A 27728-nucleotide genomic window follows, 5' to 3' on the forward strand; every position below is an offset into this window, starting at 1 on the left:
AGACAATTCCTGAAGGTGCTGACTCTCAGTGGGGGACAGTTCCTGAAGGTGCTGACTCTCACTGGGAGACAGTTCCTGAAGGTGCTGACTCTCACTGGGCTACAGTTCCTGAAGGTGCAGACTCTCACTGGGAGACAGTTCCTGAAGGTGCTGACTCTCAATGTGAGACGGTTCATGAAGGTCCTGACTCTCATTGGGGAACAGTCCCTGAAGGTGCTGACTCTCACTGGGGGACAGACCCTGAAGGTGCTGCCTCTCACTGGGGTCAGTTCCTGAAGGTGCTGCCTCTCACTGGGGTCAGTTCCTGAAGGTGCTGACTCTCACTGGGGTCAGTTCCTGATGGTGCTGACTCTCACTAGGGGACAGTTCCTGATGGTGCTGACTCTCACTAGGGGACAGTTCCTGATGGTGCTGACTCTCACTAGGGGACAGTTGCTGAAGGTGCTGACTCTCACTAGGGGACAGTTCCTGAAGGTGCTGACTCTCACTGGGGGACAGTTCCTGAAGGTGCTGACTCTCACTGGGGTCAGTTCCTGAAGGTGCTGACTCTCACTGGGGTCAGTTCCTGAAGGTGCTGACTCTCACTGGGGTCAGTTCCTGAAGGTGCTGACTCTCACTGGGGTCAGTTCCTGATGGTGCTGACTCTCACTAGGGGACAATTCCTGAAGGTGCTGACTCTCACTAGGGGACAGTTCCTGAAGGTGCTGACTCTTACTGGGAGACAGTTCCTGAAGGTGCTGACTCTCACTGGCAGACAGTTCCTGAAGGTGCTGACTCTCACTGGGGGGCAGTTCCTGAAGGTGCTGACTCTCAGTGGGGGACAGTTCCTGAAGGTGCTGACTCTCACTGGGAGACAGTTCCTGAAGGTGCTGACTCTCACTGGGAGACAGTTCTTGAAGGTGCTGACTCTCACTGGGAGACAGTTCCTGAAGGTGCTGACTCTCAATGGGAGACAGTTCCTGAAGGTCCTGACTCTCACTGGGGAACAGTCCCTGAAGGTGCTTACTCTCACACACGGGGACAGTTCCTGAAGGTGCTGACTCTCACTGGGGGACAGTTCCTGAAGGTGCTGACTCTCACTAGGGGACAGTTCCTGACGGTGCTCTCACTGGGAGACAGTTCCTGAAGGTGCTGACTCTCACTGGGAGACAGTTCCTGAAGTTGCTGACTCTCACTGGGAGACAGTTTTTGAAGGTGCTGACTCTCACGGGGAGACAGTTCCTGAAGGTGCTGACTCTCAATGGGAGACAGTCCCTGAAGGTGCTGACTCTCACTGGGGGACAGTTAATGAAGGTGCTGACTCTCACTGGGGTCAGTTCCTGATGGTGCTGACTTTCACTAGGGGACAGTTCCTGATGGTGCTGACTCTCACTAGGGGACAGTTCCTGAAGGTGCTGCCTCTCACTGGGGTCAGTTCCTGAAGGTGCTGACTCTCACTGGGGTCAGTTCCTGATGGTGCTGACTATCACTAGGGGACAGTTCCTGATGGTGCTGACTCTCACTAGGGGACACTTCCTGAAGGTGCTGACTCTCACTGGGGGACAGTTCCTGAAGGTGCTGACTCTCACTGGGGTCAGCTCCTGAAGGTGCTGAATCTCACTGGGAGACAGTTCCTGAAGGTGCTGACTCTCACTGGGAGACAGTTCCTGAAGGTGCTGACTCTCACTGGGGTCAGTTCCTGAAGGTGCTGACTCTCACTGGGGTCAGTTCCTGATGGTGCTGACTCTCACTAGGGGACAATTCCTGAAGGTGCTGACTCTCACTAGGGGACAGTTCCTGAAGGTGCTGACTCTCACTGGGAGACAGTTCCTGAAGGTGCTGACTCTTACTGGGAGACAGTTCCTGAAGGTGCTGACTCTCACTGGCAGACAGTTCCTGAAGGTGCTGACTCTCACATGGGGGGCAGTTCCTGAAGGTGCTGACTCTCAGTGGGGGACAGTTCCTGAAGGTGCTGACTCTCACTGGGAGACAGTTCCTGAAGGTGCTGACTCTCACTGGGAGACAGTGTTTGAAGGTGCTGACTCTCACTGGGAGACAGTGTTTGAAGGTGCTGACTCTCACTGGGAGACAGTGTTTGAAGGTGCTGACTCTCACTGGGAGACAGTTCCTGAAGGTGCTGACTCTCAATGGGAGACAGTTCCTGAAGGTCCTGACTCTCACTGGGGAACAGTCCCTGAAGGTGCTTACTCTCACACACGGGGACAGTTCCTGAAGGTGCTGACTCTCACTGGGGGACAGTTCCTGAAGGTGCTGACTCTCACTAGGGGACAGTTCCTGACGGTGCTCTCACTGGGAGATAGTTCCTGAAGGTGCTGACTCTCACTGGGAGACAATTCCTGAAGGTGCTGACTCTCACTGGGGGGCAGTTCCTGAAGGTGCTGACTCTCAGTGGGGGACAGTTCCTGAAGGTGCTGACTCTCACTGGGAGACAGTTCCTGAAGGTGCTGACTCTCACTGGGCGACAGTTCCTGAAGGTGCTGACTCTCAATGGGAGACGGTTCCTGAAGGTCCTGACTCTCATTGGGGAACAGTCCCTGAAGGTGCTGACTCTCACTGGGGAACCGTCCCTGAAGGTGCTGACTCTCACTGGGGGACAGTTCCTGAAGGTGCTGACTCTCACTGGGAGACAATTCCTGAAGGTGCTGACTCTCACTGGGGGGCAGTTCCTGAAGGTGCTGACTCTCACTGGGAGACAGTTCCTGAAGTTGCTGACTCTCACTGGGAGACAGTTCCTGAAGTTGCTGACTCTCACTGGGAGACAATTCCTGAAGGTGCTGACTCTCAGTGGGGGACAGTTCCTGAAGGTGCTGACTCTCACTGGGAGACAATTCCTGAAGGTGCTGACTCTCACTGGGCGACAGTTCCAGAAGGTGCTGACTCTCAATGGGAGACGGTTCCTGAAGGTTCTGACTCTCATTGGGGAACAGTCCCTGAAGGTGCTGACTCTCACTGGGGGACAGTTCCTGAAGGTGCTGACTCTCATTGGGAGACAGTCCCTGAAGGTGCTGACTCTCACTGGGGGACAGTTCCTGAAGGTGCTGACTCTCACTGGGCGACAGTTCCTGAAGGTGCTGACTCTCAATGGGAGACGGTTCCTGAAGGTCCTGACTCTCATTGGGGAACAGTCCCTGAAGGTGCTGACTCTCACTGGGGAACCGTCCCTGAAGGTGCTGACTCTCACTGGGGGACAGTTCCTGAAGGTGCTGACTCTCACTGGGAGACAATTCCTGAAGGTGCTGACTCTCACTGGGGGGCAGTTCCTGAAGGTGCTGACTCTCACTGGGAGACAGTTCCTGAAGTTGCTGACTCTCACTGGGAGACAATTCCTGAAGGTGCTCTCAGTGGGGGACAGTTCCTGAAGGTGCTGACTCTCACTGGGAGACAATTCCTGAAGGTGCTGACTCTCACTGGGCGACAGTTCCTGAAGGTGCTGACTCTCAATGGGAGACGGTTCCTGAAGGTTCTGACTCTCATTGGGGAACAGTCCCTGAAGGTGCTGACTCTCACTGGGGGACAGTTCCTGAAGGTGCTGACTCTCATTGGGAGACAGTCCCTGAAGGTGCTGACTCTCACTGGGGGACAGTTCCTGAAGGTGCTGCCTCTCACTGGGGTCAGTTCCTGAAGGTGCTGACTCTCACTGGGGTCAGTTGCTGATGGTGCTGACGCTCACTAGGGGACAGTTCCTGATGGTGCTGACTCTCACTAGGGGACAGTTCCTGAAGGTGCTGACTCTCACTAGGGGACAGTTCCTGAAGCTGCTGACTCTCACTGGGGGACAGTTCCTGAAGGTGCTGACTCTCACTGGGGTCAGTTATTGAAGGTGCTGACTCTCACTGGGAGACAGTTCCTGAAGTTGCTGACTCTCACTGGGAGACAATTCCTGAAGGTGCTGACTCTCACTGGGGGCTAGTTCCTGAAGGTGCTGACTCTCACTGGGAGACAGTTCCTGAAGTTGCTGACTCTCACTGGGAGACAGTTCCTGAAGTTGCTGACTCTCACTGGGAGACAATTCCTGAAGGTGCTGACTCTCAGTGGGGGACAGTTCCTGAAGGTGCTGACTCTCACTGGGAGACAGTTCCTGAAGGTGCTGACTCTCACTGGGGGACAGTTGCTGAAGGTGCTGACTCTCACTGGGAGACAGTTCCTGAAGGTGCTGACTCTCAATGGGAGACGGTTCCTGAAGGTCCTGACTCTCATTGGGGAACAGGCCCTGAAGGTGCTGACTCTCACTGGGGGACAGACCCTGAAGGTGCTGACTCTCATTGGGGTACAGTCCCTGAAGGTGCTGACTCTCACTGGGGGACAGTTCCTGAAGGTGCTGCCTCTCACTGGGGTCAGTTCCTGAAGGTGCTGACTCTCACTGGGGTCAGTTCCTGATGGTGCTGACTCTCACTAGGGGACAGTTCCTGATGGTGCTGACTCTCACTAGGGGACAGTTCCTGAAGGTGCTGACTCTCACTAGGGGACAGTTCCTGAAGGTGCTGACTCTCACTAGGGGACAGTTCCTGAAGGTGCTGACTCTCACTGGGGGACAGTTCCTGAAGGTGCTGACTCTCACTGGGGTCAGTTCCTGAAGGTGCTGACTCTCACTGGGGTCAGTTCCTGAAGGTGCTGACTCTCACTGGGGTCAGTTCCTGAAGGTGCTGACTCTCACTGGGGTCAGTTCCTGATGGTGCTGACTCTCACTAGGGGACAGTTCCTGATGGTGCTGACTCTCACTAGGGGACAGTTCCTGAAGGTGCTGATTCTCACTAGGGGACAGTTCCTGAAGGTGCTGACTCTCACTGGGGGACAGTTCCTGAAGGTGCTGACTCTCACTAGGGGACAGTTCCTGAAGGTGCTGACTCTCACTAGGGGACAGTTCCTGAAGGTGCTGACTCTCACTAGGGGACAGTTCCTGAAGGTGCTGACTCTCACTGGGGAGACTGTTCCTAAGGGGGTTGACTCTCACTGGGGATGGGTTCCCCAGGCACAAAGTGGTCTCTTCACCCACTGTAACATTGGCGAAGTTAAGCTTTGTTTGTACTGTTCTTGCTGTGCAGTTGGGACTCAGAGATGTAACGCACCTGCCCAGTTTGTGATCTTCCGGCTTGTATCCAAGATGTCGTACTAAAGTTGCCACCCCTTCGGAAGGCCGGCCTTTCCAATTGGGCCACGTTTCCGGACAGAGTGATTTGTACCTAGGGAAAGAAACAAGTGTCCAAAGTGTTACTGGAAAAAATAAACGTTTCCAGAGCCGCACCATCCAAACCAGGACAACTCCATGTAATGTCAACAATCTGGATCACTCCTACTGTAAATTTCTCACAATCTATGATACTGTAAATCAGAACTGGAACTGTTTGTAAACAGAATAAAGCTCCTCTACACTGTCCCCATCAAACATTCCCAGGACAGGTACAGCACGGGGTTAGATACGGAGTAGAGCTTTTTCCATACTACAATAATAACCAATATTTGCCCATATTTTAAAGTTCAAATATTTTCGGTTGCGAAATCATCTTTTCCTTGTGAAGGAAATAATTTCTACATTCCAGCCACACCCACCTCTGCAGGAAGATTTCGAATTTCCTCCGGTATGCGAATCCAGCTCTCCGAACTCGCAGATTCTCCATTAGACCCAGGTACTTCACCTGATGCCTGATCAGAACTTCATCAAATCTTCCTGGACAGTGAGGGAAAAACTCAATTGTTATCACAAGGGAATGGGGTAAATTCACAGTAAACTCAGAGACATGCATCAGAGTCTGCAAACCTCCTATTTTCATTATCTTCGACGTTAACCTTTTTTTAATCGGCATATTACATTCTAGAGATTTGGCTGATGGTATCAGGATGGCAGTTATTGCTGTTTCCTATTTAGGAGTAGAGGAGGGGAGGGGGAAGGGGAGGAAAGAGGAAGGGAGAGGGGAAAGAGAAAGAGAGCGTAGAAAGGAAAGGGAAGAGGAGGAGGTACCTGACTGCTTCGCATCGTTGGGCTTTATACAACGGACATATGATGGCTCTTTCGACATTAGGATCTCCATGAGTTTAGCCAGGCTGTTCTTAAATTGTGTTGCTGCCTGCATCGAGAGAGAGAGAGAGAGAGAGAAGAAAAAAAGTCAATCAAGTAACCTCAAATGCTGTTGGCATTGTGGAAATCTCCTTGGTGAGGACTTGCTCTTCATCATGGATATTGGGAAATGGCTGATTATTGGAGACAAAGAAACAGTTATTTAAATAATGATGCAGGAATGAATTAATGAACATTTAGGATCCAGCACTTGAATAATTGGAGACATGACGATCTTGTCATTTTAGCTTGGGAGGGGCAAGTGAGTTTATACCTCTGGTTCCCAAATTTTTCCACATGTCTGGGTCAGTTGTAGATTGATTGCTAGGGATTAATCACTGTGATTGGACAATAGCTCTAACATTGTATCACCCAACTACCTGATGGGAGAAGGTGAACTTGAATCAGCCTTACCTGGTCTTATTTAATCTATATATAATAGATATAGAAAGATTGTATGGAAGTGGGGACAGGCTTTCCCCATGCCATTCTCAGTCAACAGCCTTATTCATCCCCCACCTATTTCAGAATGTGCCAGAAAGCAGAGATGCCACTCCAGCCCAACTCCCATTCTGGTCAATCGTGAGAAGCGCTTATTGGCTGGGCAGGAGATACCCACACTCCCTATAACTGGGCAAGGCCACCACTCACCCAGCTCTGCCCCGCATGGAGACAGCAGCATTCTGAATGCAGCCGTCCAGAATGAGGGTTAAGAGGCTGCTGTTGGAACCATAAATGCTTTCACTGGCACAAGGGGTTGGAGAAGGTTGAACCCTTAACAGGGGCTGACTCTGGAGAAGGAGCAAGATGGAGATTATACAACAGCAGCATTCAGAGGTGGAGGAGCAAAGGGGGTAACCCCAAGGACTGAACATCAGCACCTTGGATAGTTAGGGAGCGAATTGTGTTGGGTTGGCAGCAAGTTGGGTTGGGTAGTGGGGGGGTTGGGGGTGTTGAGGGGAACTCACCCTCGAGGGTTACTGTCCTTTGGCCCCTTACCGTTTCTGGTCTCTTCTTGTCATCCAATTCTCCTCGCTCAAAGCACTGGTTCAGGATCCCGTTCCCAGACTCGCATATTGCCTGTAAAGGACAACAAAATGAGCCAATGGGAATGATACTGGGCAGAGACAGGCCAGTCACTCAGTGTCTGTACTCAATCACCCAGCGAGGATTTAACAAGGAGTCTTTCTCTGGATCATTAGTGTTGGCCTCTAGAACACCTTTCAGTTACCAGTGACGGGATATGGTAAACACAGCAAAGAGGAAAAGGAAAAATATAATTTAACATTGATAGAATTGAGCTTTAATCTGACCTGAACCGCACATTTACCTCATGGTATATTTTAGACCACAACCAGCACTTGCTATCCCCCAGACTCAACTCAATAAGGTTTCTGTGAAGTTGGGTCACTAGACATTTTCTCATTTCTTAATTGAATTGAACGAGAACATTTCGATTCACTACTTTTTTTCAAACTCACCTCTTTTAAATTCCTGAAGAGCAGATCATTGTTCTTGTCCAGGAATCCTGCAGAAGAAATTTCACCTTAAATGGATTCCACACAAAGTTTAAGGAATGTGGAGTGTGCGAGTTGGTGTTGTGCCTACCTGTCACATTGTAATTCACCTCCCCAGCGTAATGCAAAAGCCTGAACTCCTCTCTCACCAGCGTCTTGCGGGTTTTCTGATCCGCCAACTTGTGTCTAACAACAAAGGGAACAGTCAAAAGCCACAAAGATAGAGACACAGAGGAGAGGAGAGAGATAGAGAAAGAGATGGAGAGACACAGAACAAGGGGATTCAGGACAGAGACAGAAGGAGAGAGAGAGAAAAAGTGGAGTGGGAAAGAGTAAGGCTAGGCGAAGGGAAGAAAGCTAGAGAAAGAGAGCAATGGGGAGAGAAATAGACAGAAAGAGGGGAGAGAGAGAAAGAGAGAGGTAGAGATAGAGAAAGAAAGAAATATGAGCCAAAAGGAGTGAGAGAAGGAGAGATGTGGAAAGACAGGGAGTTGGGTTTTATTTTCTTGACCGACGAATGTAATTTGCGGGTTTCTGTTATTTCAGGCTCAATTATTTCAGAATTCATCTGCCAATTTCCCTGTTCCTCCTAACACTCTCCTGATTGACAAGGTGACATTTAGGTATCCATGTTGCATTCTCTATATGTATTTTGGATCATTCACTTTCCCAACCCCTTGTCAGGGAAATCCCAAGAGTGAAACTAACCCTTTCAGCCGCTGCTCATTTCTGTTTCCTCATTCACCTGTCTATTCAAACAGATTAAGCCCCACCTCCAGCCTGATGTGATTTGCTATCGGTGTTGGAGATGGGACTGAGGGAGAGTCAGTGAAATGGAGCAATGAGGGTGAGCAGGCTAGTGTGGTGACATAGGTCGAAAGGGAGCAGTGACAGATATTAGGTTACTGATTGAGGATTAATGTTATTGCAGAAGTGACTTTGGGTTTCAGTTCCAAATCTCATTGGACTTCATTTGTTCCCAAGCACTTCATAAAAAGATTGGAGCTTCCATTCAATCTCAGAGCAGCCACTAACTGAGGGAGGGGTGGGAAGGAGGGAACCATTACAACACGGACAGAATGGAAGGTACTGAAGTGCAGAGTTAGAGGGAAACTGCTTACGTTACAAAATGAGGATGTTTCCCAACTGTCTCTTCCAGCTTCTCCAGGAAGGTTAAATCTGTCGCATCTCCAGGACGCAAACATTCTTCATCCTGCAACAAAGTTCACAGAGAAGATCAGTGATACCGTAAGGCTCCACAACAAAGGACATACACAGTAATGGAGGTGGGGAGAGTGTGCTCTGAAATGGAATTGGCTGTACAGTAATCCAGAAGAAAATGGCTTTTCCCCCGTCGTTTCATTTGAACACTTCTGATTATTGGTAATAAGAATATTGGAGATCGGGAAAGGGCCATTTGACTGATGGTCATCCAGTCAAGTAAGAATGAGTCAGTTGCCTTCCTGATTGACTCGGAAGGCAGGACATTGAAAAGCTGGGTGTCAGCTGACCAATGGGGAGGGTGGGGTGGGATATTTGGAGGTCATAAGACCTCCAGGAATATGTCCAACCAGAGTTGGCAACCCACGGGGGGGGGCAGCCATTGACTTATTGAATCTTATTGGAATGGAATGGAATATCAAAGCAGACTTAAAGGGCTGAAAGGCCTACTCCTGCTCCGAAGTTCCTGTGATACTGAGTGATGGGGGTGGTTAATACCAAGACCCAAAACTGAATTTAAAACTATAGACTAAATGCTCAACATCCTCACCAAGATGGAGATGATGCCCTTGTGCTTCTCCTCGACCAAGTCACAGATGATTTTGTTGTTAAAATACTGAACAGGCTCCCACTGGAAACACAGGAAAAGAAATTCAAATAGAAAAGGGACCAGGACTTCTCTCGACATCACAAACCAACAAAAACAAAGCCCAGGCTTACAATCCACAGGCTCTTAATATCCAACCTTACTAATGAGAAACTTCTTCATTTACAAACTTGTGCCTCCTTGTTCTGGGCTCTCCCCATCAGTGGAAGCAATTTCTATCTATCTTGTCCAATCCCTTTTTCATTTTAAACACCTTGATAAGAAACCCCTTAATCTTCTTAAACTCAAGGGAATACAAGCATAGTTTACGAAACCTGTCCTTAAACTATAACCCTTTCTCGCCCGATCATGCGTTACTGATCCAAAGGCTCCTGTTTTTGGCCAGTTATCACTGATGATACCATACCGCGATTCCTTCGGCCTCATATTCCTCTTGCTCAGACTTCAGTGTCAGCTCAATGAATAGCTGCTGCAGTTTTTCATTGCAGTAGTTGATGCAGAACTGTTCAAAACTGTAGAGAGGAGACAGGTTTATTGAGCAAGGGGACACGCACTAGTGCAGCATTCAATCAACACACACAGTTTCACCCAACAACTCAACCACTGCAGTCCATGTGGCGTAGGTACACCCACCGTGCTGTTAGGGATGGAGTTCCAGGATTTTGACCCAGCGACAATGAAGGAACGGTGATATATTTCCAAGTCAGGATGGTGAGTGGCTTGGAGGGGAACTTCCAGGTGGTGGTGTTCCCACATATCTCCTTGGGTGTGCACCTGTCTTCCATGCTGCAAATGCACCCAAGCTAGCAAAGTCACCACTGCTTGATGAATGCCAATATACTTGGGAGATTTGCCTTTGAAAAGACAGTCACATTCATGATTTGTCCTTCTATATGCCCAGAATGCGCCACAAACAGTGAAGATGAAAGCAGTTAAGCTTCCTCATGTTTCACAGCCACATGAGGTCCTGAGAACACAGGCCTCTTAAATCAGCATCTTGAGAAACTAGTATGAGGAACCGAAGCTGCATTCATGGGCAACAGATAGCAATCTCTGAAGATGCTAGTTAGGAACATAGGAACAAGAAAAGGCCATTCAGCCCCTCAAGGCTATTCCACCAATCAATTAGATTATGGCTGATCAGCACATCAACTCTATCTGCACACCTAAGTTCTATATCCCTTCATACACTTAGCCAACAAAAATCCTTCACCCTAAGTTTTGAAATTTTCAATTGACCCCCAGTATCCACATCTTGTTGGGGGAGAGAATTCCAGATTTTCATTACCATTTCTGTGAAGAAATGCTTCTTGATTTCACTTTTAACTCCAACTGTAAAATTGTGCCCTTTATTCTGGGCTCCCCACCAGAGGAAATAGTTACTCCCTCTCTAACCAATTGAATCCCTTTTTATTATTTTTATCACTTCAATTAGCTCAGCTCTTAATCTTCTTTATTCAAGGAAGTACAGAAACAAAACTAGTACATTCACCTGTCCTCATAATTTAACTCCTTTAGCCCTGGGATCACTCTGGTGAACATGTTCTGCACCCTCTCCAAGGCTGAGGTGAGCAGCGCAGAACTGAAGACAGTTACTCCAGAAAGGGTCTAACCAGAGCTTTATAACAAGTTACCTGTTGTGTTGGAATACCTCAAATCCATAAATATCCAGCAGCCCAATGACATTGGGTCTATTGCGATCAGAATATGTGGAATCCTGTGGGGCAAAGGGTACAGAAATCAGAATCCAATGTGCCAAATAAAGATTTATGCAGAAATCGGGCTGCAACAATTTCAGAATTAAATCATGGTTGAACAACCTGATATTCTTGGAGCTTTTATCACATGACCTCTCACTTAAAACAATGCTGCCCCAACCACCGCTATGGTCACCAAACACACCAATCTCGGTGATAGTCCACCCTCACAGTTCCGCCATTGGTCACCAAACACACCAATCCCAGTGACAGTCCGCCCACACAGTTCCGCCATTGGTCACCAAACATGCCCATTGTTCTCAGGATACGTTCATTTCAGAGTTTGATAACAATTGAAGGTCAGTTCAGAGTTGACCAGCTTGCTGTGGGGATGAGAGTCACATATAGGCCCAGGCAGTGTAAAGACGGCAGATTTCATTCTCTAAATGGCATTCATGAACCAGCTGAGTTCTTATGACAATCTGACAGCTTCAATGTCACTTTTAAGGGGACTAACTGTTTATTTCCAGAACTCAAGATTCTCAAGCTGCCCACTGTAATATCTGCAGTCACATTCTTGGGATTATTTGACCAGGAACATAATCCATCATACCGCCCTATCCCTGGGCTGCTCACAGCAGTTTCCTGGTGATTAATCTTTAAATCAGGACAACCCTGGAAAACTGGTGATGCCAACTCTAGTCCCAGTTTGTACCCTGCGTTTGTTGGTCAGTCACAGTCAGTCCTGGGGCAGGGTTTTTCAGTCAGCGTGTGGGGGTGGGCCCAACACACCGGAGTGTAAAATGATGCGAGATGACGTTGGGAGTGCATCCCAAAGACATCGCGATGTTTCACTGGCGGGCACACACTAGAGTCGGCTGCGTGCCCGCCGATATGTAAATGACCTAACGGCTGTTGGGCAGGCGAAAAGGCCAAGCGACCTTCATGTTTTTTAGGAAACTTCATCCACAAGTGGGATGAGGTTTCCTAAAGCTTTTATCAATTAAATTTAAAAATTCTCCTCAATATAGAAACATGTCACATGAGGGAACATGTTTAATTAAATTTTTTGTCCATTTATTTAATTATTTCAATATTAGTTCAATCTCCCTGAGGCAGCTCTGTGCCTCGGGGAGATTGAAGCGCTCTCCTCCCCCTGCCCGCACAGGTAACGCTGAGTGCTACGGCTTGTGTCTTATGCCTTAATTAGCCCGCCCATGTAAAATGGTGGGGCGAAGACCATCACGGGTGGTGATCAGCTCCGCAACTGCCCTCGCCCGCTCCTGCCGAGCTCGCCCGTCAACTGAAAATTCCTGGCCCTGGTCACCTGTCTCACCATACCGCACAGCACAGGATTGGGAGCAACAGAAACAGATCTAAAGGCCCAACAAACAGTCACTGCCCCCAATAGAAGAGCAGGATTCCACATCACCATTACCCTGTGGGCTAGAGACTTGTTGATCTTGTGGACCAGCCAGGAGAAAGTGCGGCCATAGATAGCCTTTGCCAGAGCATCCCGTGCACAGGCTGCTTGCTCAACATTCAGGGGACTGATCAGCTACAAGAGAAAGATGAAAAAATAACAATCAGAACATTCGTAGCGACAGGGATAGGCCATTCAACCCTTCAAGCCTGTTTCGTCATTCTAACCATATGCATCTCAACTCCATTTACCCACCTTGGCTTTACATCCCTTAATACTTTACCTAACAAAAATTCATCAATCTTAGTTTTGAAATTTTCAATTGTCCCCACTGCAGCATCTTTCTGGGGGAAGAGAGTTCCCCCAGAACTCCACTTCCCTTTCTGTGAAGAAATGTTTCCTGATGTCACCTCGGACAGCCTGGCTCAAATTTTAAGATTCTGTCCTTATGTTCTGGACTCCCCTCACTAGAGAAAACAGGGTAGGTAGAGAGAGACTATCAACTCGCTTAACCATCTTAAATACCTCAATTAGAGCCCCCCCTTTAATCTTCTAAACTCATGGGAATACAAGTCAAGTGTATGCAACCTGTCATCATTATTTAACCCCTCTGACCCCAGTGTCACTCTGGTGAATCTGTGCTGCACCCCCTCCAAGGCCAATATATCCTTCCTGAGGTGTGGTTCCAGAAGTGAATGGAGTTGGGGTTGACCAGAGCTTTATCCAGTTATAATGTTACTACCTCCTTTTCTGTTCATTGACAATACAACATTTAAACTGGTGCAGCTCATGGATCAGGTTCAGATACGAAGGCATGAGAATCTAGAGACAGTCCCCACCTCCTCTCCCTTGGCGCTGATTTTCTTGTGAATCAGAGCCTCGCGCAGGACATTACCAGGCACCCCAAGAAGCTGAAATCAAGAGCAAAAGAAAATGGTCATTTAACATAACTCTTATTTATCACAGGACAGAGCCCTCCTCCAAAACTGGAGGGGGTAGGGCACGAGGTGGTAGAGTGTACAGGGAGAGGGAGCAATGTACAGAGAGGGGCCAGGGAATCAGAGCTCAGCATCTAAGCTTATTTTGTTGCTGCTGGTAGTTAATTGAACAGTTAATTAATGATTATCCATCATTCCACATCACAAGACCCAAAACTAAGGACAAAGTGCCTTTATATTTAAATGTGGTTGTTTGTTTAGATGCAGTTTAGAATTTTCCAGATTATCTGATCCAATCCGAGAAAGCCCCAGAGGTTCAAAGAATGTAGAGAAAGACTTCACATAAATATCTCAGTGATCGAATGATTAATAACATGTTCCACAAAGGAAGAATTCCAGCAGCGGAGGGTATTACTGACCCGGGACAGCAATCTGATCTGATTTTCACCAGTTATGGTGGCATTTCCATCATCGTCTGAGGAGCACTGTAAATTTCCAAGGTGCAGAACACTGGCTACAACATTCAGCAGCTCCTGTTCAAAGTAGAAGGGGAAATAAAGAAGGTTCATAGAAGGCACAACAAGCTCCCACTCCCTCTCTCTCCCCTTCCCCCCTCCCTCTCCCCCTCTTCCCCACCTTGCCCCCTCCCTATCTCCCATCCGGCCCCCTACTCTCCCTCTTCCCCTCTCTCTCGTTTCATCCTGCCCCCTCCCTCCTTCTGTCTACACCCTTCCCCCCTATTTCAACAATGATTTTCCCCTTTGCTGGTCTCTGGGCTGCAGACTGTATCCTGGGAGGATGGCGACTGACCCAAACACAGATAATGAGATTTGTACCTGACAGTGTGCCTTACTTTAAAAATTACTCAACGCTTTCTGCCATGCTGCAAGTTTAGTAGGAAATGCCTCCCACACAATCCCAGTAAATATGGATCACAGGTGGATATTTACCAAAGAAACATCTCCCACCACTCACTAATCAATGAAGGAAAACCTTTGCAATGATTAAGACACACTAGCACACTCTATTAATGGCTAACATATTGGATATCTCTGGTCTAGTGTCCAATGGACAGGGTACTGAGGACCAGTGAGCCTCATCGAGTCACTGCCTTTGTGGTGGGGGAAGGAATGGAATTGAGAGAGGAAGAGGGAGGGTCTCCCCAGCACCCCCACAGAATTCCTGTTTATTCAGAGATAATTGAGGAAATTCTCACTGAAGAAATTCTCACTGAGGTATTTTGTTATCTCTCTCAGGTCTTCGAGGAACATACCAGGGGTTGACAGCCACTGTCCTCAAACAGGGCTCGAACCAAGAAATCCGCTTCTTTGCGATGACAACGCTACGCAGTTGGTATAAAGGTGAGCGGTCAGCGAGGGACATCATCCCATCCCCTTTACCCATTGGGAGTTAGAGAGGGAGGATTTGAATTTGCTCTTGGGACCTGGGGTCTTTAAAATTAAGAAAGGTTCTGATAGAGAGGGTATGGAAAGAATGTTCCCAGTTGTTTTTCCATTTTGGACAAATGGTAACAGAAGATGGTAGTTGTGAGATGCCGAAATTAGAAGGTTAGAGATAGCCAAAAGTAATTTTGTGAAGATAAAGAATGCGTTGGCAACAAGAAAACTCAAATTTGTAACAAGAAAAAAACTTTTAAGATGTTACATTCTACCCACTTCCCTGTCTGCCTCAAAAAGCTGGACAATAAATAAAGATCATGGAACAAAATAGATGCGGTTGAAATGTGGATGCTAAGACGTTTGTTAAAATTTCCATTTCAGGCCATTAGACCAATGAAGAGATGCTTGAATTGACAAGCACAAAAAGAACTCTAAAAGTGACACCCAGAAAAGACAGCTGTTTGATCAGGGCTGAAAAGCTACAGAGATCTCTGCTAGAGGGCAAAGAGGAGGGAGGGCAGCAGAAAGAGGGGTCGATCTGGGCGTAGTTGGATAATGGATGTGACAGAGCGGCTGCAGACAAGCTGCAGGGGATGTGTGAGGGTGGTGCAAGACAGACAAGCGCGACAAACCATGGCAGCAGATCTCCTGGTAGGTGTAGCTACAAGTAAGAGCAGCAGTTCCCACTTTTTGAGGAAGAGCATAACTGGAGGCCATCAATAAAAGATTAAATAAGGTAAGGACCCAATAGGAAATTCAGAAGAAACTTCTTTACTCAGAGGGTGGGGAGAATGTGAAACTCACTCCCACAGGGAGCGGTTGAAATGAATGGCATGGTAAATTTAAGAGGAAGCTGGATAAACACAGGAGGGAGGGAGGAATAGAGCTTTACAATAGTAGAATTAAAAGAGAAAAGAGGGGAGGAGGCTCGAGTGGGGTATTAACACCAGCATACGTTCTGATTGGGCTGGATGGCCTGTTTCTGTGCTGTATGTCTTGTGTAATTCTTTGGGTTTCTCAATCAGTACCAATTTTATCCATCTCTACCCACCCCTGAAGCCTGGTTCATTCCCGGCAGGATTCAAACCCAGTTCTACCCAGACCCCAAAGCTGAACAAAGTTCACTCCAGGCCAGTGTCTGAAATCACTGACACACCCAGGTACAACCCCACAACCTACCTCTATGTCGGTGTCACTGAACTCGATGACAGACAGTGCTTTGTGTACAGTTTTCCAATCGTTCTTATCATTGATGGAGCTAACTTTTGCACAGTGACCCTGAAAGACAGAACAAGCATTTTGTCAGAAAAAGGAATATTGTCACTGACTGAGTGACTGACTGACTGAGTGACAACACATTCCGGTGGATCTCTCAGTGACACAGAGCTGAAACTGATTTCAGGGAACGTGCCTGCCATAATTCAGGAATAAAATTTACTGGTGGAGGAAGATGGAAGGAAATTCACTTCCACCCTTCACCTAATATATCCCAAATTTTCCACCCTCCTTTTCTGCAGGTGCCATCTTCCCCGAGCTCCCACCCTGAGATCAGACTCCACAGATACACCATCTTCCATCATCTTGACTGAGTGACTAACTAAGTGTAAATCTAGGCAGTGAGTGTAGACAGAATATTGCAGTGTGCACAGCACTGTTCTCCCCTATTGGCCAAACATTTCCCAGCAAGGGGGGGGTAGGACACTGGAGACGGGTCAGGTCCTGACTCATTCCCTCACTAGCTCCGCAGATACTCAGGTCAGCACAGCCCAAGAATCTTCCTGTACTCTCCTCTCAACCAAGTGTCTGCTCCCCACACCCACGCTCTCCACACCCCCACTCCCCACACCCGCGCCCCCCACACCCCCGCTCTTTACAACCGCGCCCCCGCTCTCCACACCCGCGCCCCCCATGTCCCTGCTCCCCACACCCGCGCCCCCGCTCCCCACACCCCCGCCCCCGCTCTCCACACCCCCGCCCCCGCTCCTCACACCCCCGCCCCCACTCCCCACACCCCCGCCCCCACTCCCCACACCCCCGCCCCCACTCCCCACACCCCCGCCCCCACTCCCCACACCCCCGCCCCCACTCCCCACACCCCCGCCCCCACTCCCCACACCCCCGCCCCCACCCCCACTCCCACTCCCCACACCCCCGCCCCCACTCCCACTCCCCACACCCCCGCCCCCACTCCCCACACCCCCGCCCCCACTCCCCACACCCCCGCCCCCACTCCCCACACCCCCGCCCCCACTCCCCACACCCCCGCCCCCACTCCCCACACTCTCCTTACTTTGACTAGATATTGGTAGCTTTGGGGATTGCGTTCCAGCCCCAGCCTCCTCAGTAGGTCCTCTTCACCTCCTTCGATCACTTGGTAAAAGATGTGAAAGTTCCTCTCACCGTGATTTTGGTGGACAACACGGGATTTCTCCAGCAGGTAATTGAGGATGTGACCTCCCACCGGTGCCCCCTATGAACACAAAACAGCAGGTTACCAGCAGTCCAGCAAACCACTCCATAGCCACCTTGGACAGACCCTCTGGAAAGGATGAAAGAGTCTGAGAACGCCAGCCATTTGTTCGACGTTTGCTGACTAACTGGTGAAAACAGTGAAAACTGAGGAAGATGTATCTGACCGAAAAACAAAGTAAAAAGTAACCAGAATGTCTGGAAACTCTAAAATGCAAGTCCCCAAAGTCTGATAAACCTCAACTCACAGACTGTCCTGCTCATTGTGCCCAGTATTTACACTTACTCAGGTTCCAGGAATGTTAGCACTGAATATTTCTCTTTCTCACCCTGAAATCAAATTGGATATCCATGTACTTGCCAAAGCGACTGGAATTATCATTACGTAGGGTTTTAGCATTTCCAAATGCCTAGAAAACACAAAACAAGGATTGTTGGGTCAAGGTTGGCCTCAGGCCTGTGAATAGCAGTTCCTCACACCTGATCACGTACATTTCTTTTACAAAGCAGTAAACTGACAACCAAGTACATGTGAAAACCAACACTAGGAGTGGAGCCAGGGGCATCAGAAGCTTCTGATAATTCCAATCTTTGGATTCAGAACTACTTCCAAACATAAGTAAAGTACTGCAGATGATGGATATTTGAAATAAAGACAGAAAATGCTGAAAAACACTCAGCAGGTCTGGCAGCATCTGCGGAGAGGGAAACAGAGTTAACGTTTCAGGCCAATGAGCTTTCATCTTCCTCCTCCTCCCTGTTCTGATGAACGGTCAATGAGCTGAAACCTTAACGGTGTTCAACCCATTCCCCATGTCAAATCTCTTCACTGGCCACCAGGGCTGAACTGGAGGCCATTACTCCTCTATTTGGAACTGTCGAGGACAGACTTAATAATAAACAGTCACTCTTGTGGGAGATGAATCAAGGTTCAGCGTTTCCCCACAGAGAGCAGGTGCTGGGCACGCGGAGACTTGCAGGAACATTCTAGCCCAGGACAGTCGATCATATGAAGTATCCAACAGTTAAAAACATCCCAGCATCACCCAGAGGAAGCCACTTACCTCCAGCACTGGGTTAGACTGGAGCAGCCGGTCTCGCACCGCCTCCACTCTCACGCTGGCCGGACAGGTCACCGCGTAGTATTGAAGGATCTTCTTGGAGGCTTCGGTTTTCCCAGCTCCACTCTCACCGGAGATCAGGATGCACTGATCTTTCCGCTCCGACCTCATTGAACGGTACGAGTTGTCCGATATGGCGTAACTACGTAGCACAGAGCGGCTGGTTAGGAGCTGGTATTTGGGAACACAAACCTACTTCATCAACCTATCCTCAAAATGTAACCCTTTTAGCCCATGGGATTATTCTAGTAAATCAGTGCTGTACCCCTGCCAAGGCCAAAGTATCCTTCCTGAGATCCAGTGCTCAGAACTGAACCCAGTTACTCCAGATGGAGACGAAACAGTGACTGATGTAACTGTAATCTGCGCTGTGCTCCCTCTGTGGTCCTTACCCATGCCTGAACCCTGACAGTTGCTGTTTGGCTATAGGGGGTCATCACAGAGCCCAATCACGTCCTTCCCGAAGAATCAGCAGGCCTGAATCAGCGGTTCTGACTGATTCTCCTCTCCTTCCTCCCCAGGGGGTCACATGCTCGATTGCAGCATCGGACAGCCCCTTCAGTACTACAAGGTGACGTGTCTGGTAAGTGAGAGAGTGGAGATGGTGCTGCTAACTCATCCCAACCCAACACAGCAATGGAAGATTCCAACTAGAAATGGCATTGCCTTTAGTCAGCAGACTGGTGGACAAAGCCAACAATAGCCTTTCAGGTTGAAATTGCTTGGCCAGGAACATCAAACACTTTAGGTCAGAGTAGCTCAAGTGAGTGAAGATTAGAAAATCCAATAGCTTTAGAGAGGGGCAGACCCAAGGGCACTCAACAAACTCAATAACAAAAACATCCATTTATAACATTGTAAAACATGTTCGAGGTTTGCTGACTAACTTCACAGGAGCATCTTCAGGCATAAATGAACACCAAGCCACATAAGAAGATACTGATGAGCAACTTAGAGGATAAGAGGTGGAGTGGTTTAGGGAGGAAATTCCAGAGCTTAGGATCTCGACAACTGAAGGAACAGCCATCGATAGTGGAGCAATTATCTCGGAAAGTTGTAGGGGTTCAGGGGGTGACAGAGATGGGGAGAGGGGAGGCCATAGAGGGATTTGAAAACAAGGATGAGAATTTTTTTAAAAAAATGCCAGACCAGGCTCAAGTGTAGGTCAGTGAGTTCAAGGGATGGTGGGCGATTGGAACTTGATGACAGTTAGGGCTGGGAGGGTTTGAATGAGTGGAGGTTGACAGAGGGTGCAAGTGGGAGACTGGCCAGGAGGGTGCTGGGATAGCCAAGTCTACATGTAACAAAGGTATGGATGAGGATTTCAGCAACAGATGGAGCTGAGGCAGGCACAGAGTCTGGCGATGCTACAGAGTCAATACTATCGAGGACAAACTGCCCACTTGATTGGCATCCCATCCACTACCTTCAACACTCACTCCCTCCACCACCAACACACAGTGGCAGCAGTGTGTACCATCTACAAGATGCACTGCAGCAACTCATCAAGGCTCCTTCGACAGCACCTTCTAAACCAGTGACTTCTACCACTTGGAAAGACAAGGGCAGCAGACACATGGGAACAGCACCACTGGAAGTTCCCCTCCAAGCCACTCACCACCCTGACTTGGAAATATATCGACGTTCCTTTACTGTCGCTGGGTCAAAATCCTAGAACTCCCTCCCTAACAGCACTGTGGGTGTACCTACACCACATGGACCGCAGCGGTTCAAGGAGGCAGCTCACCACCACCCTCTCAAGGGCAATTAGGGATGGGCAATAAATGCTGGCCCAGCCAGCAAAGTCCACATCCCGAGAATGAATTAAAAAAGAGAGAAAAATAGGACCTACATGTTCCTATTTCTCACAATACAGTTCCAATCAAATTATCAGGAATTACACAAAAGGCAAGTTTTCTTGGCCAATGTTTAATATTTTCCCAAATCGCCTGAGTCATTAGCTCACAAGATACCATCAGCTCACGCCTGAAGCCTTCAACTGGTTTTGGAACTTTCCCTGACTAATAGTTCTGTAAATGAGCCAAATCCTTCTTCCCATTCAGGAACAATTGTCTCACAGGAAAGTTCCGGAACCTGTGGAACCTATCACACACACAATGAGTCTTCGCTTCCAAGCAACCTTCCAAAATGGACATAAATAACAAATAGGCCAGGCCCTGGAGAATCAGGGAAAATACCAGAACAATACAGCAGAAACATTCACACACTGCCAAGCAGAGCACGAGAGTCGAGCTCCACTCCATTATTCTAAATCGGTTAAACATGTACAAAAAGTCACTCAGCTGTGAGGAGATGAGAAAAAGCAAAGTCTTGCACTTCTATATTACCTTCCACAACCTCAATATTTCCTGAATGAAGTACTTTTGAAATGTAGTCGCAGTTGTAGGAAACATAGCACACAGCAAGATCCCACAAACTGCAATGAGAAAATGAACAGGTTGAGGGGAGTGGGGGAGGTGGGGTGAGGTGGGGCAGGGCGGTGGGGGATAGGGTAGTGCTGCAGTGCTGTTCTGTCCAGAACTCACTGGTGTTACTGTCCTGGTCACCAGGCTACAGGAGAAAGATGAGTGTGTGCAGGGTGAGTAATAAGAACGATTCTACGTAAGAGGGCAGAGTTGTACCATGTGATTAATAATCCAGAGAACGAGAAGTTAGATTCCACTCAGGCACCATGAGAATTTAAATTCAATTGAAAAACTGGAAGTGAAAAGCTGGTCTCAGTAAAAGTGACCATGAAACTATTGGGTTGTCATAGCAAAAACCCAACCACTTAGTGAAGGAATCGAGCTACTCTACAGCCTTGGCCATAAGTGTGATTAACTTGGTTGATTCTTAAATGCCCTTTGAATAAGCCCAGCAAAAATGTGGTAGCAATGCTCCAACCAGGGAATGTTCACTTTAAAAAGAGCAGGCTAGTGCCCGATTAAACTGACATTGAAAGTCAGTCAATCCTTAGATGGATTCTCTCTCTTGATTCAGGATCAGGCAAGGATCATTATTTTGAAGTCAGCCATGACTCACTGGATAGCATTCTCAGCTGAGTCAGCAGATGTGGGTTCAAGTGCCATGACAGGGCTGTGCACAAGTATCAAGGCTGACACTTCCGTACAATACTGTGGAAAGACTACGCATCACTCCCAATGAGATGTCAACCTGAGGCCCCGTCTGTCCACTCAGGGAGTGTAAAAGATCCATGGCACAACTTCAAAAAAAGGCAGAGGAATTATCTCTGGTGTTCTGGCCAATATTTACCCCTCAATTAACATCACCAAAACAGATGATCTGCTCATTACCACACTGCACATAGCAATCGCCCAAGTGGCAGTGTCTGAGGTGACCACATTTCATCTGTGAAATAAAATCCCATCCTTCCTCAGCCTGATCATAGAATAGAATCATTGAAACTTACAGCACACAAGGAGGCCATTGAGCCCATCATGAACTGCACCAGCTCTTTGAAGGGTAGTCATGCTTAGTATCAGATTAACACTTCTTGTCTGTAACCCCATAAGCTCCTCATCCTCCAGCTCCTGTTTACCTCCCTTTCAAAATTATTGATGGAATGAGCTTCCAATACCTTTGTAGATCCTGATCCAACGCTTCCCAAGTTAATGTGTAATTGGAGTAAAGTCGCTTTAAATAGGTTAGTACATTGGTTTCTCAATGATCAAACTCATTCCATCCAACCCACCCACCAGCCTCACCCAATCCCTACCTCCCCATCCCCTCCCCAACCCACCAACCCCACCCAATCCCCACCAACCCCACCCAATCCCCACCTCCGCATTCCCTCCCCCACCAACCCCACCCAATCCCCACTTCCCCATCCCCTCCCCCACCCACCCCACCCAATCCCCACTTCCCCATCCCCTCCCCCACCCAATCCCCACTTCCCCATCCCCTCCCCCACCCACCAACCCCACCCAATTCCCACTTACCCATCCCCTCCCCCACCCACCAACCCCACCCAATTCCCACCTCCCCATCCCCTCCCCCAGCCACCAACCCCACCCAATCCCCACCTCCCCATCCCTTCTCCCACCCAATCCCCACCTCCTCATCCACTCCCCCACCCACCAACCCCACCTCCCCACCACAGTTCCTCCCCCACCCACCAACCCCACCCCCCATCCCCTCCCCCACCTACCAACCCCACCCAATAGCCACCTCCCCATTCCATCCCCCACCCAATCACCACCTCCCCATCCCACCAACCCCACCTCCGCATCCCCTCCCCCACCCACAGCTTCACCCAATCCCCACCCACCAACCCCACCCAATCCCCACCTCATCCCCTCCCCCACGCACCAACCCCACCTCCCCATCCCCTCCCCCACCCACCAACCCCACCTCCCCATCCCCTCCTCCACCCACCAACCCCAACTCCCCATCCCTTCCCCTATCCACCAACCCCACCTCCCCATCCCCAACACACCAACCCCACCTCCCCATCCCCTCCCCCACGCACCAACCCCACCTCCCCATCCCCTCCCCCACCCACCCCCACCTCCCCATCCCCTCCCCCACCCACCAACCCCACCTCCCCATCCCCTCCTCCACCCACCAACCCCAACTCCCCATCCCTTCCCCTATCCACCAACCCCACCTCCCCATCCCCTCCCCCACCCACCAGCCTCACCCAATCTCCACCTCCCCATCCCTTCCCCTATCCACCAATCCCACCTCCCCATCCCCTCCCAATCCCCACCTCAAATCCCCATCCCCTCCCCCGCTCACCAACCCCACCCAATCCCTAACTCCCTATTCCCTCCCCCACATCCACCATCCCAACTCTCTCCACCACATGCCCCCACCCAAGCTCTGTGCTGTCTGAGACTCTAAATACCATAAACAGCTAGAAGTAAACACGAATCAGCTGTAAATATTTCAGCAGCCCTGCTTGCCAGCTCACTTGTCGAACACTGTTCCACTCGGCCGCACTTACATGTGAGGTGAGACTTCGTAGAAATTGACTCCTCTGTATCTCTCCATGTGCTGTTTAGTGTAGATCTCCAGTTCCTTATACGGATTGACAGAGACTAGGACAGAACTGATATATGTCTGTGGAGAGACCAGCAGAGGGCAGCGTTAAACCACTTACAAATACTCCACCAGCCCCAAAATAACAACAACTTGCACTTATATAGCTTCAATATAGTAAAGCCTCTAGACGGGGATGGGGAAAGGAGTGGGGATAGCGAAGGGGGAAGGAGCGGGGCCGAGGAAGGGGGGAAAGGAGCGGGGCCGAGGGAGGGGGGGAAGGAGCGCGGCCGAGGGAGGGGGGGAAGGAGCGGGGCCGAGGGAGGGGGGGAAGGAGCGGGGCCGAGGGAGGGGGGGAAGGAGCGGGGCCGAGGGAGGGGGGGAAGGAGCGGGGCCGAGGGAGGGGGGAAAGGAGCGGGGCCGAGGGAGGGGGGAAAGGAGCGGGGCCGAGGGAGGGGGGAAAGGAGCGCGGCCGAGGGAGGGGGGAAAGGAGCGCGGCCGAGGGAGGGGGGGAAGGAGCGCGGCCGAGGGAGGGGGGGAAGGAGCGCGGCTGAGGGAGGGGGGGAAGGAGCGCGGCCGAGGGAGGGGGGGAAAGGAGCGCGGCCGAGGGAGGGGGGAAAGGAGCGGGGCCGAGGGAGGGGGGGAAGGAGCGGGGCCGAGGGAGGGGGGGGAGGAGCAGGGCCGAGGAAGGGGGGGGAGGAGCAGGGCGGATGGGGGAATGGGGGGAGAGTAGGAGTGGGATTGGAGAGGTGGGAACGAGGGGAAGAGGGAAATTAGGACAAGTAAAGCCAAAGGTTTTGGGGGGGGGAAGAAGGAGGGGTAGGTGCCAAGTGGGAGGGTGGGTGGGAGGGAGGGAGGGAGAGGGGGGTGCAGGGAGGGGGGCCAGAAGGAGAGTGGAGGGGGGCTGGAAGGGGCTAAGGGAAGGGGGAGAGGAAGGGGTCAAGGGTTTGGGACAGGGAAGTGGGCGTGGGAGGAGAGTGAACCAAGGGGAGTGGGAGAGGTGGGGAGAAGGAGGGGAGGGGAGAGGGAGAGGGAGGGGAGAGGAGAAGGAGGGGAGGGGGAGTGAGAGGGGAGGGGGAGCGGGAGGGGGAGGGGGAGGGGGATGGGAGGGGAGCCAGGAGAGGGCCAAGGGGTTGGGACGACCAAGGGGGGAGTGGAAGGGGAGTGGTCCAAGGAGGGTGGGAGTGGAGGGTACAGGGCCAAGGTGGGGTTGGGAGGGACTGGGCAGGGCCATGGTGTGGTCAGAGGTGAGGAGAGTTAAGGGGGGGTGGCAGGCAAGGGGAGGGGTTTAAGGGGGAGGGAGCTGAGGGGCGGGGATTAATGGGGTTTGGAGGGAAGGGACAGGGGTTAAGGGGCTGGGAGGAGGGAGGGGGTGCTAGGGGGAGGGGTGGTGCTTTTTTGGGTTTGAGGGATGGGGCCGAGGGGTTACAGAGGCAAGAGGGTTAAAGGGGAGGTGTTGAGGAGGGAGGGGTATTTTGGGGGTCGAGGGGATGAGAGGAGGGGTTCAGCGGGTAAATTGGATGGAAGACTCTCTTACATAGATGAGGTTCTCCTTGAAGCGTTTGCGCAGGTTTTCGATGAAAGCTGCCTCACTGGTGAAATTCTCGAGCAGGACAAAGTCCTGAACTCCAACCCGGTCTCGAGCTGTCAGCGCACTTTCCATGGCCAATCGGATCCCTTCACTTCCTTGGGCCTGTGGGAAGAAGTGAATCCATGGGCATTCTCTTGGCATATTTACCAGATTTCAATAAACACTCAATCACATCTTGTATCCGCCCCCTTCCACTCCCCCAAACACTCCCCCCCTCCCAGCTCCCCTAAATCCCCCGCTCCCCTAACAGCCCCACCTCACTCCCCTAAATCTACTCCACTCCCCTAAAAAAACCCCTACGCCCCTACCACCCCGCTAAAAAAACACTTCCCTGACACCAAACTCTCCCCCCCACCCGACTCCCCTGACCACATCTCCAACCTTCCCTTCCCCTCTTCAACTACTTCCCCTAACTCCATTCCAACCTGACCCATCTCTATTCACTCCAGAACATTCTCTCCCCAAGTCACTGATCATTGTATTTTCAAGGTTCCAGATGCCCACCCTTCGGTCTTCCAGTCACAACAATATTTTTGCAGCTGTTGACCACACCTTCCTCTTCCAATTAGTCTCCCTGAAGCCACAGAATCTCCAGCAACAGCTCCTCTTCAGTCTGCACCATCATCTGAGAACTATCACCCAGGTACATACACAAACATCAATGGAACATTGGCCTTTTTCTAGAGAAGATTGGAATACAAAGTTAAGGAAATGATGCTTCAGAGCCTTGGTCAAAGCTCTGCCTCTGCCCTAAAGCTCTGGTCTACACGTGACTCCAGACCCACAACAATGTGGTTAACTCTTAACTGCCCTCTGAAATGGCCAAGTGAGACACTCAGTTTCAAGGACAATTAGGGATGGGCACCAAATGCTGGTCTTTCCAGCAACACCCACATCCCATGAAAGAATAATAATTTTAAAAATGTCTCCCAAAACCCTCTCTAGCACTTTCTCAGGAAATGGTTTGGGTAGAGATAAGAAATGATGAAGGCCAGAAGTAACTCTCGGAAGTGGTGCACAGGCCCCCTAAAGTAGCCACACGGTAGGACGGTGTATAAAGAAAAGGAGCTTGTCAGGAAATTACAATGATAATCACGGGGGATTTGAATCTACATATAGACTAGAAAAATCAGATGGGCAAAGGCAGCCTAGATGAAGAGTTCATACAGTATTTTAGGTTAATTTCTTAGATCACCACGTTCTGGAGCCAGCCAGAGAACAGGCTATTGTCACGACTCACTGGGGATAATGCGCTGTAATATCAATCCCCACTGCTCTCCGAGCTGTGACAAATGTGAAAAAATTTGATCAAACCACCTAACTGTTTAATTTCGGTTAACAGAATACGAGCACCAGGTTTGTAAACTATACATACATACAAGACACATAAGACACACAAAAACGTGGATTTTAAGGGTGGGATAAAACAGTTCAATAGCACCAATTCCGGTTTTAGGTCTTTTTCCTTTCAGACTAGGAGCTATTCTGCTACACTGCTCTCGCACAAAACCTGGTCACCTGATCAGGAGCCAATTAAAACATTGTTGCCAGGCAGTTCCCCATTAGACCAGACTCCTCCTTGCCACCATCCTATCTTTCATGGTGCACATTGCTCCAGGGCAGCAACATTGTTTATATCCCTCACACTGTTCCAGTAGACACGTCTTTCAAACTGCAGCCACTGTAATTTTTATACAAAGTCCAACAGAAATAAAAAGACATGTTCTTTCCAACAGTCCAACAAAAATAAAAAGATGTGTCCTTACACTATATAAAACCTGGTTTTGTGCAACAGACAGGATTAATTAATGATCTTATAGTGAAGGTGCCCCTAGGTAGCTGTGATCATAATATCCATGGTTAACTAAAAATGTTAAGAATAATATCAAACTTAATGAAAAAGCATATCATTGCACAGGGTGGGTGCCAGGTAAGGAAACTAGACATGATATAAAGAACAGCAAAGAAAAACAAAAAGAAAATGAGGGGAAAAAATTAGAGTATGAAAGAAAGCTAGCTAGACATATAAAACCAGGTAGTAAGAGTTTCTATATATATTTTAAAAAGAAGAGTTAACAAAGTGAGTGTTGGTCCAATAGAAAGTGTGTGGGGAATTAATAATGGAAATAAGAAGATGGCAGATGAATTGAACAGATGTTTTACATCGGTCTTCACTATAGAGGATACAAGTAACATCCCAAAAATAGCTGTAAATCAGGAAATAGAAGGGAAGGAGAAGCTCAGGAAAATTACAATCATCAGAGAAGTGGTACTTAGCAAATTGTTGGAGCTACTGGCTGACATATCCCTGGGTCCTGATGGGCTTCATCATAGGGTCTTAAAAGTGGCTAGGGAGATAGTTGGGTGTGTTCGTTTTAATTTTCCAAAATTCCCTAGATTTGGGGAAGGTTCCATTAGATTGGAAAATAGCAAATGTAACTCCTTTATTCAAAAAGGGAGGGAGACAGAAAGCGGGAAGCTACAGGACAGATAGTGTAACATCTGTCATAGGGAAAATGTTAGAAGCTGTTATTAAAGATGTTATGACAGGGCACTTAGAAAAATTCAAGGCAATCAGGCAGGGTCAATATGGATTTGTGAAAGGGAAATCATGTTTAACCAATTTATTGGAGTTCTTTGAATAGTTACATGTGCTATGGATAAAGGTGAACCAGGGGATGTACTGTATTT

General features: G+C 49.4%; 1 protein-coding gene across 1 annotated transcript in view; it reads right to left on the reverse strand.

The window, feature by feature from the left end:
- Positions 1 to 27728, reverse strand: part of LOC121282889 (unconventional myosin-Ic-like) — a 99712-nt gene that overhangs the window by 30491 nt on the left and 41493 nt on the right. The window contains exons 2-20 of the mRNA XM_041196700.1: positions 24984 to 25139; positions 23412 to 23527; positions 18389 to 18587; positions 17654 to 17734; positions 17146 to 17325; positions 16035 to 16133; positions 13875 to 13988; positions 13357 to 13428; positions 12533 to 12652; positions 11032 to 11114; positions 9804 to 9909; positions 9341 to 9421; positions 8691 to 8782; positions 7661 to 7755; positions 7534 to 7580; positions 7052 to 7132; positions 5957 to 6062; positions 5548 to 5665; positions 5067 to 5180 (exon numbers count right to left, since the gene is read on the reverse strand). Of these exons, the coding sequence (XP_041052634.1) occupies positions 5067 to 5180; positions 5548 to 5665; positions 5957 to 6062; positions 7052 to 7132; positions 7534 to 7580; positions 7661 to 7755; positions 8691 to 8782; positions 9341 to 9421; positions 9804 to 9909; positions 11032 to 11114; positions 12533 to 12652; positions 13357 to 13428; positions 13875 to 13988; positions 16035 to 16133; positions 17146 to 17325; positions 17654 to 17734; positions 18389 to 18587; positions 23412 to 23527; positions 24984 to 25139 (2060 nt within the window). The remainder of the gene's footprint in view (positions 1 to 5066; positions 5181 to 5547; positions 5666 to 5956; positions 6063 to 7051; positions 7133 to 7533; positions 7581 to 7660; positions 7756 to 8690; positions 8783 to 9340; positions 9422 to 9803; positions 9910 to 11031; positions 11115 to 12532; positions 12653 to 13356; positions 13429 to 13874; positions 13989 to 16034; positions 16134 to 17145; positions 17326 to 17653; positions 17735 to 18388; positions 18588 to 23411; positions 23528 to 24983; positions 25140 to 27728) is intronic.

Source organism: Carcharodon carcharias, chromosome 10 (genome assembly GCF_017639515.1).
Source record: "Carcharodon carcharias isolate sCarCar2 chromosome 10, sCarCar2.pri, whole genome shotgun sequence".
Classification (NCBI taxonomy): Eukaryota; Metazoa; Chordata; class Chondrichthyes; order Lamniformes; family Lamnidae; genus Carcharodon; species Carcharodon carcharias.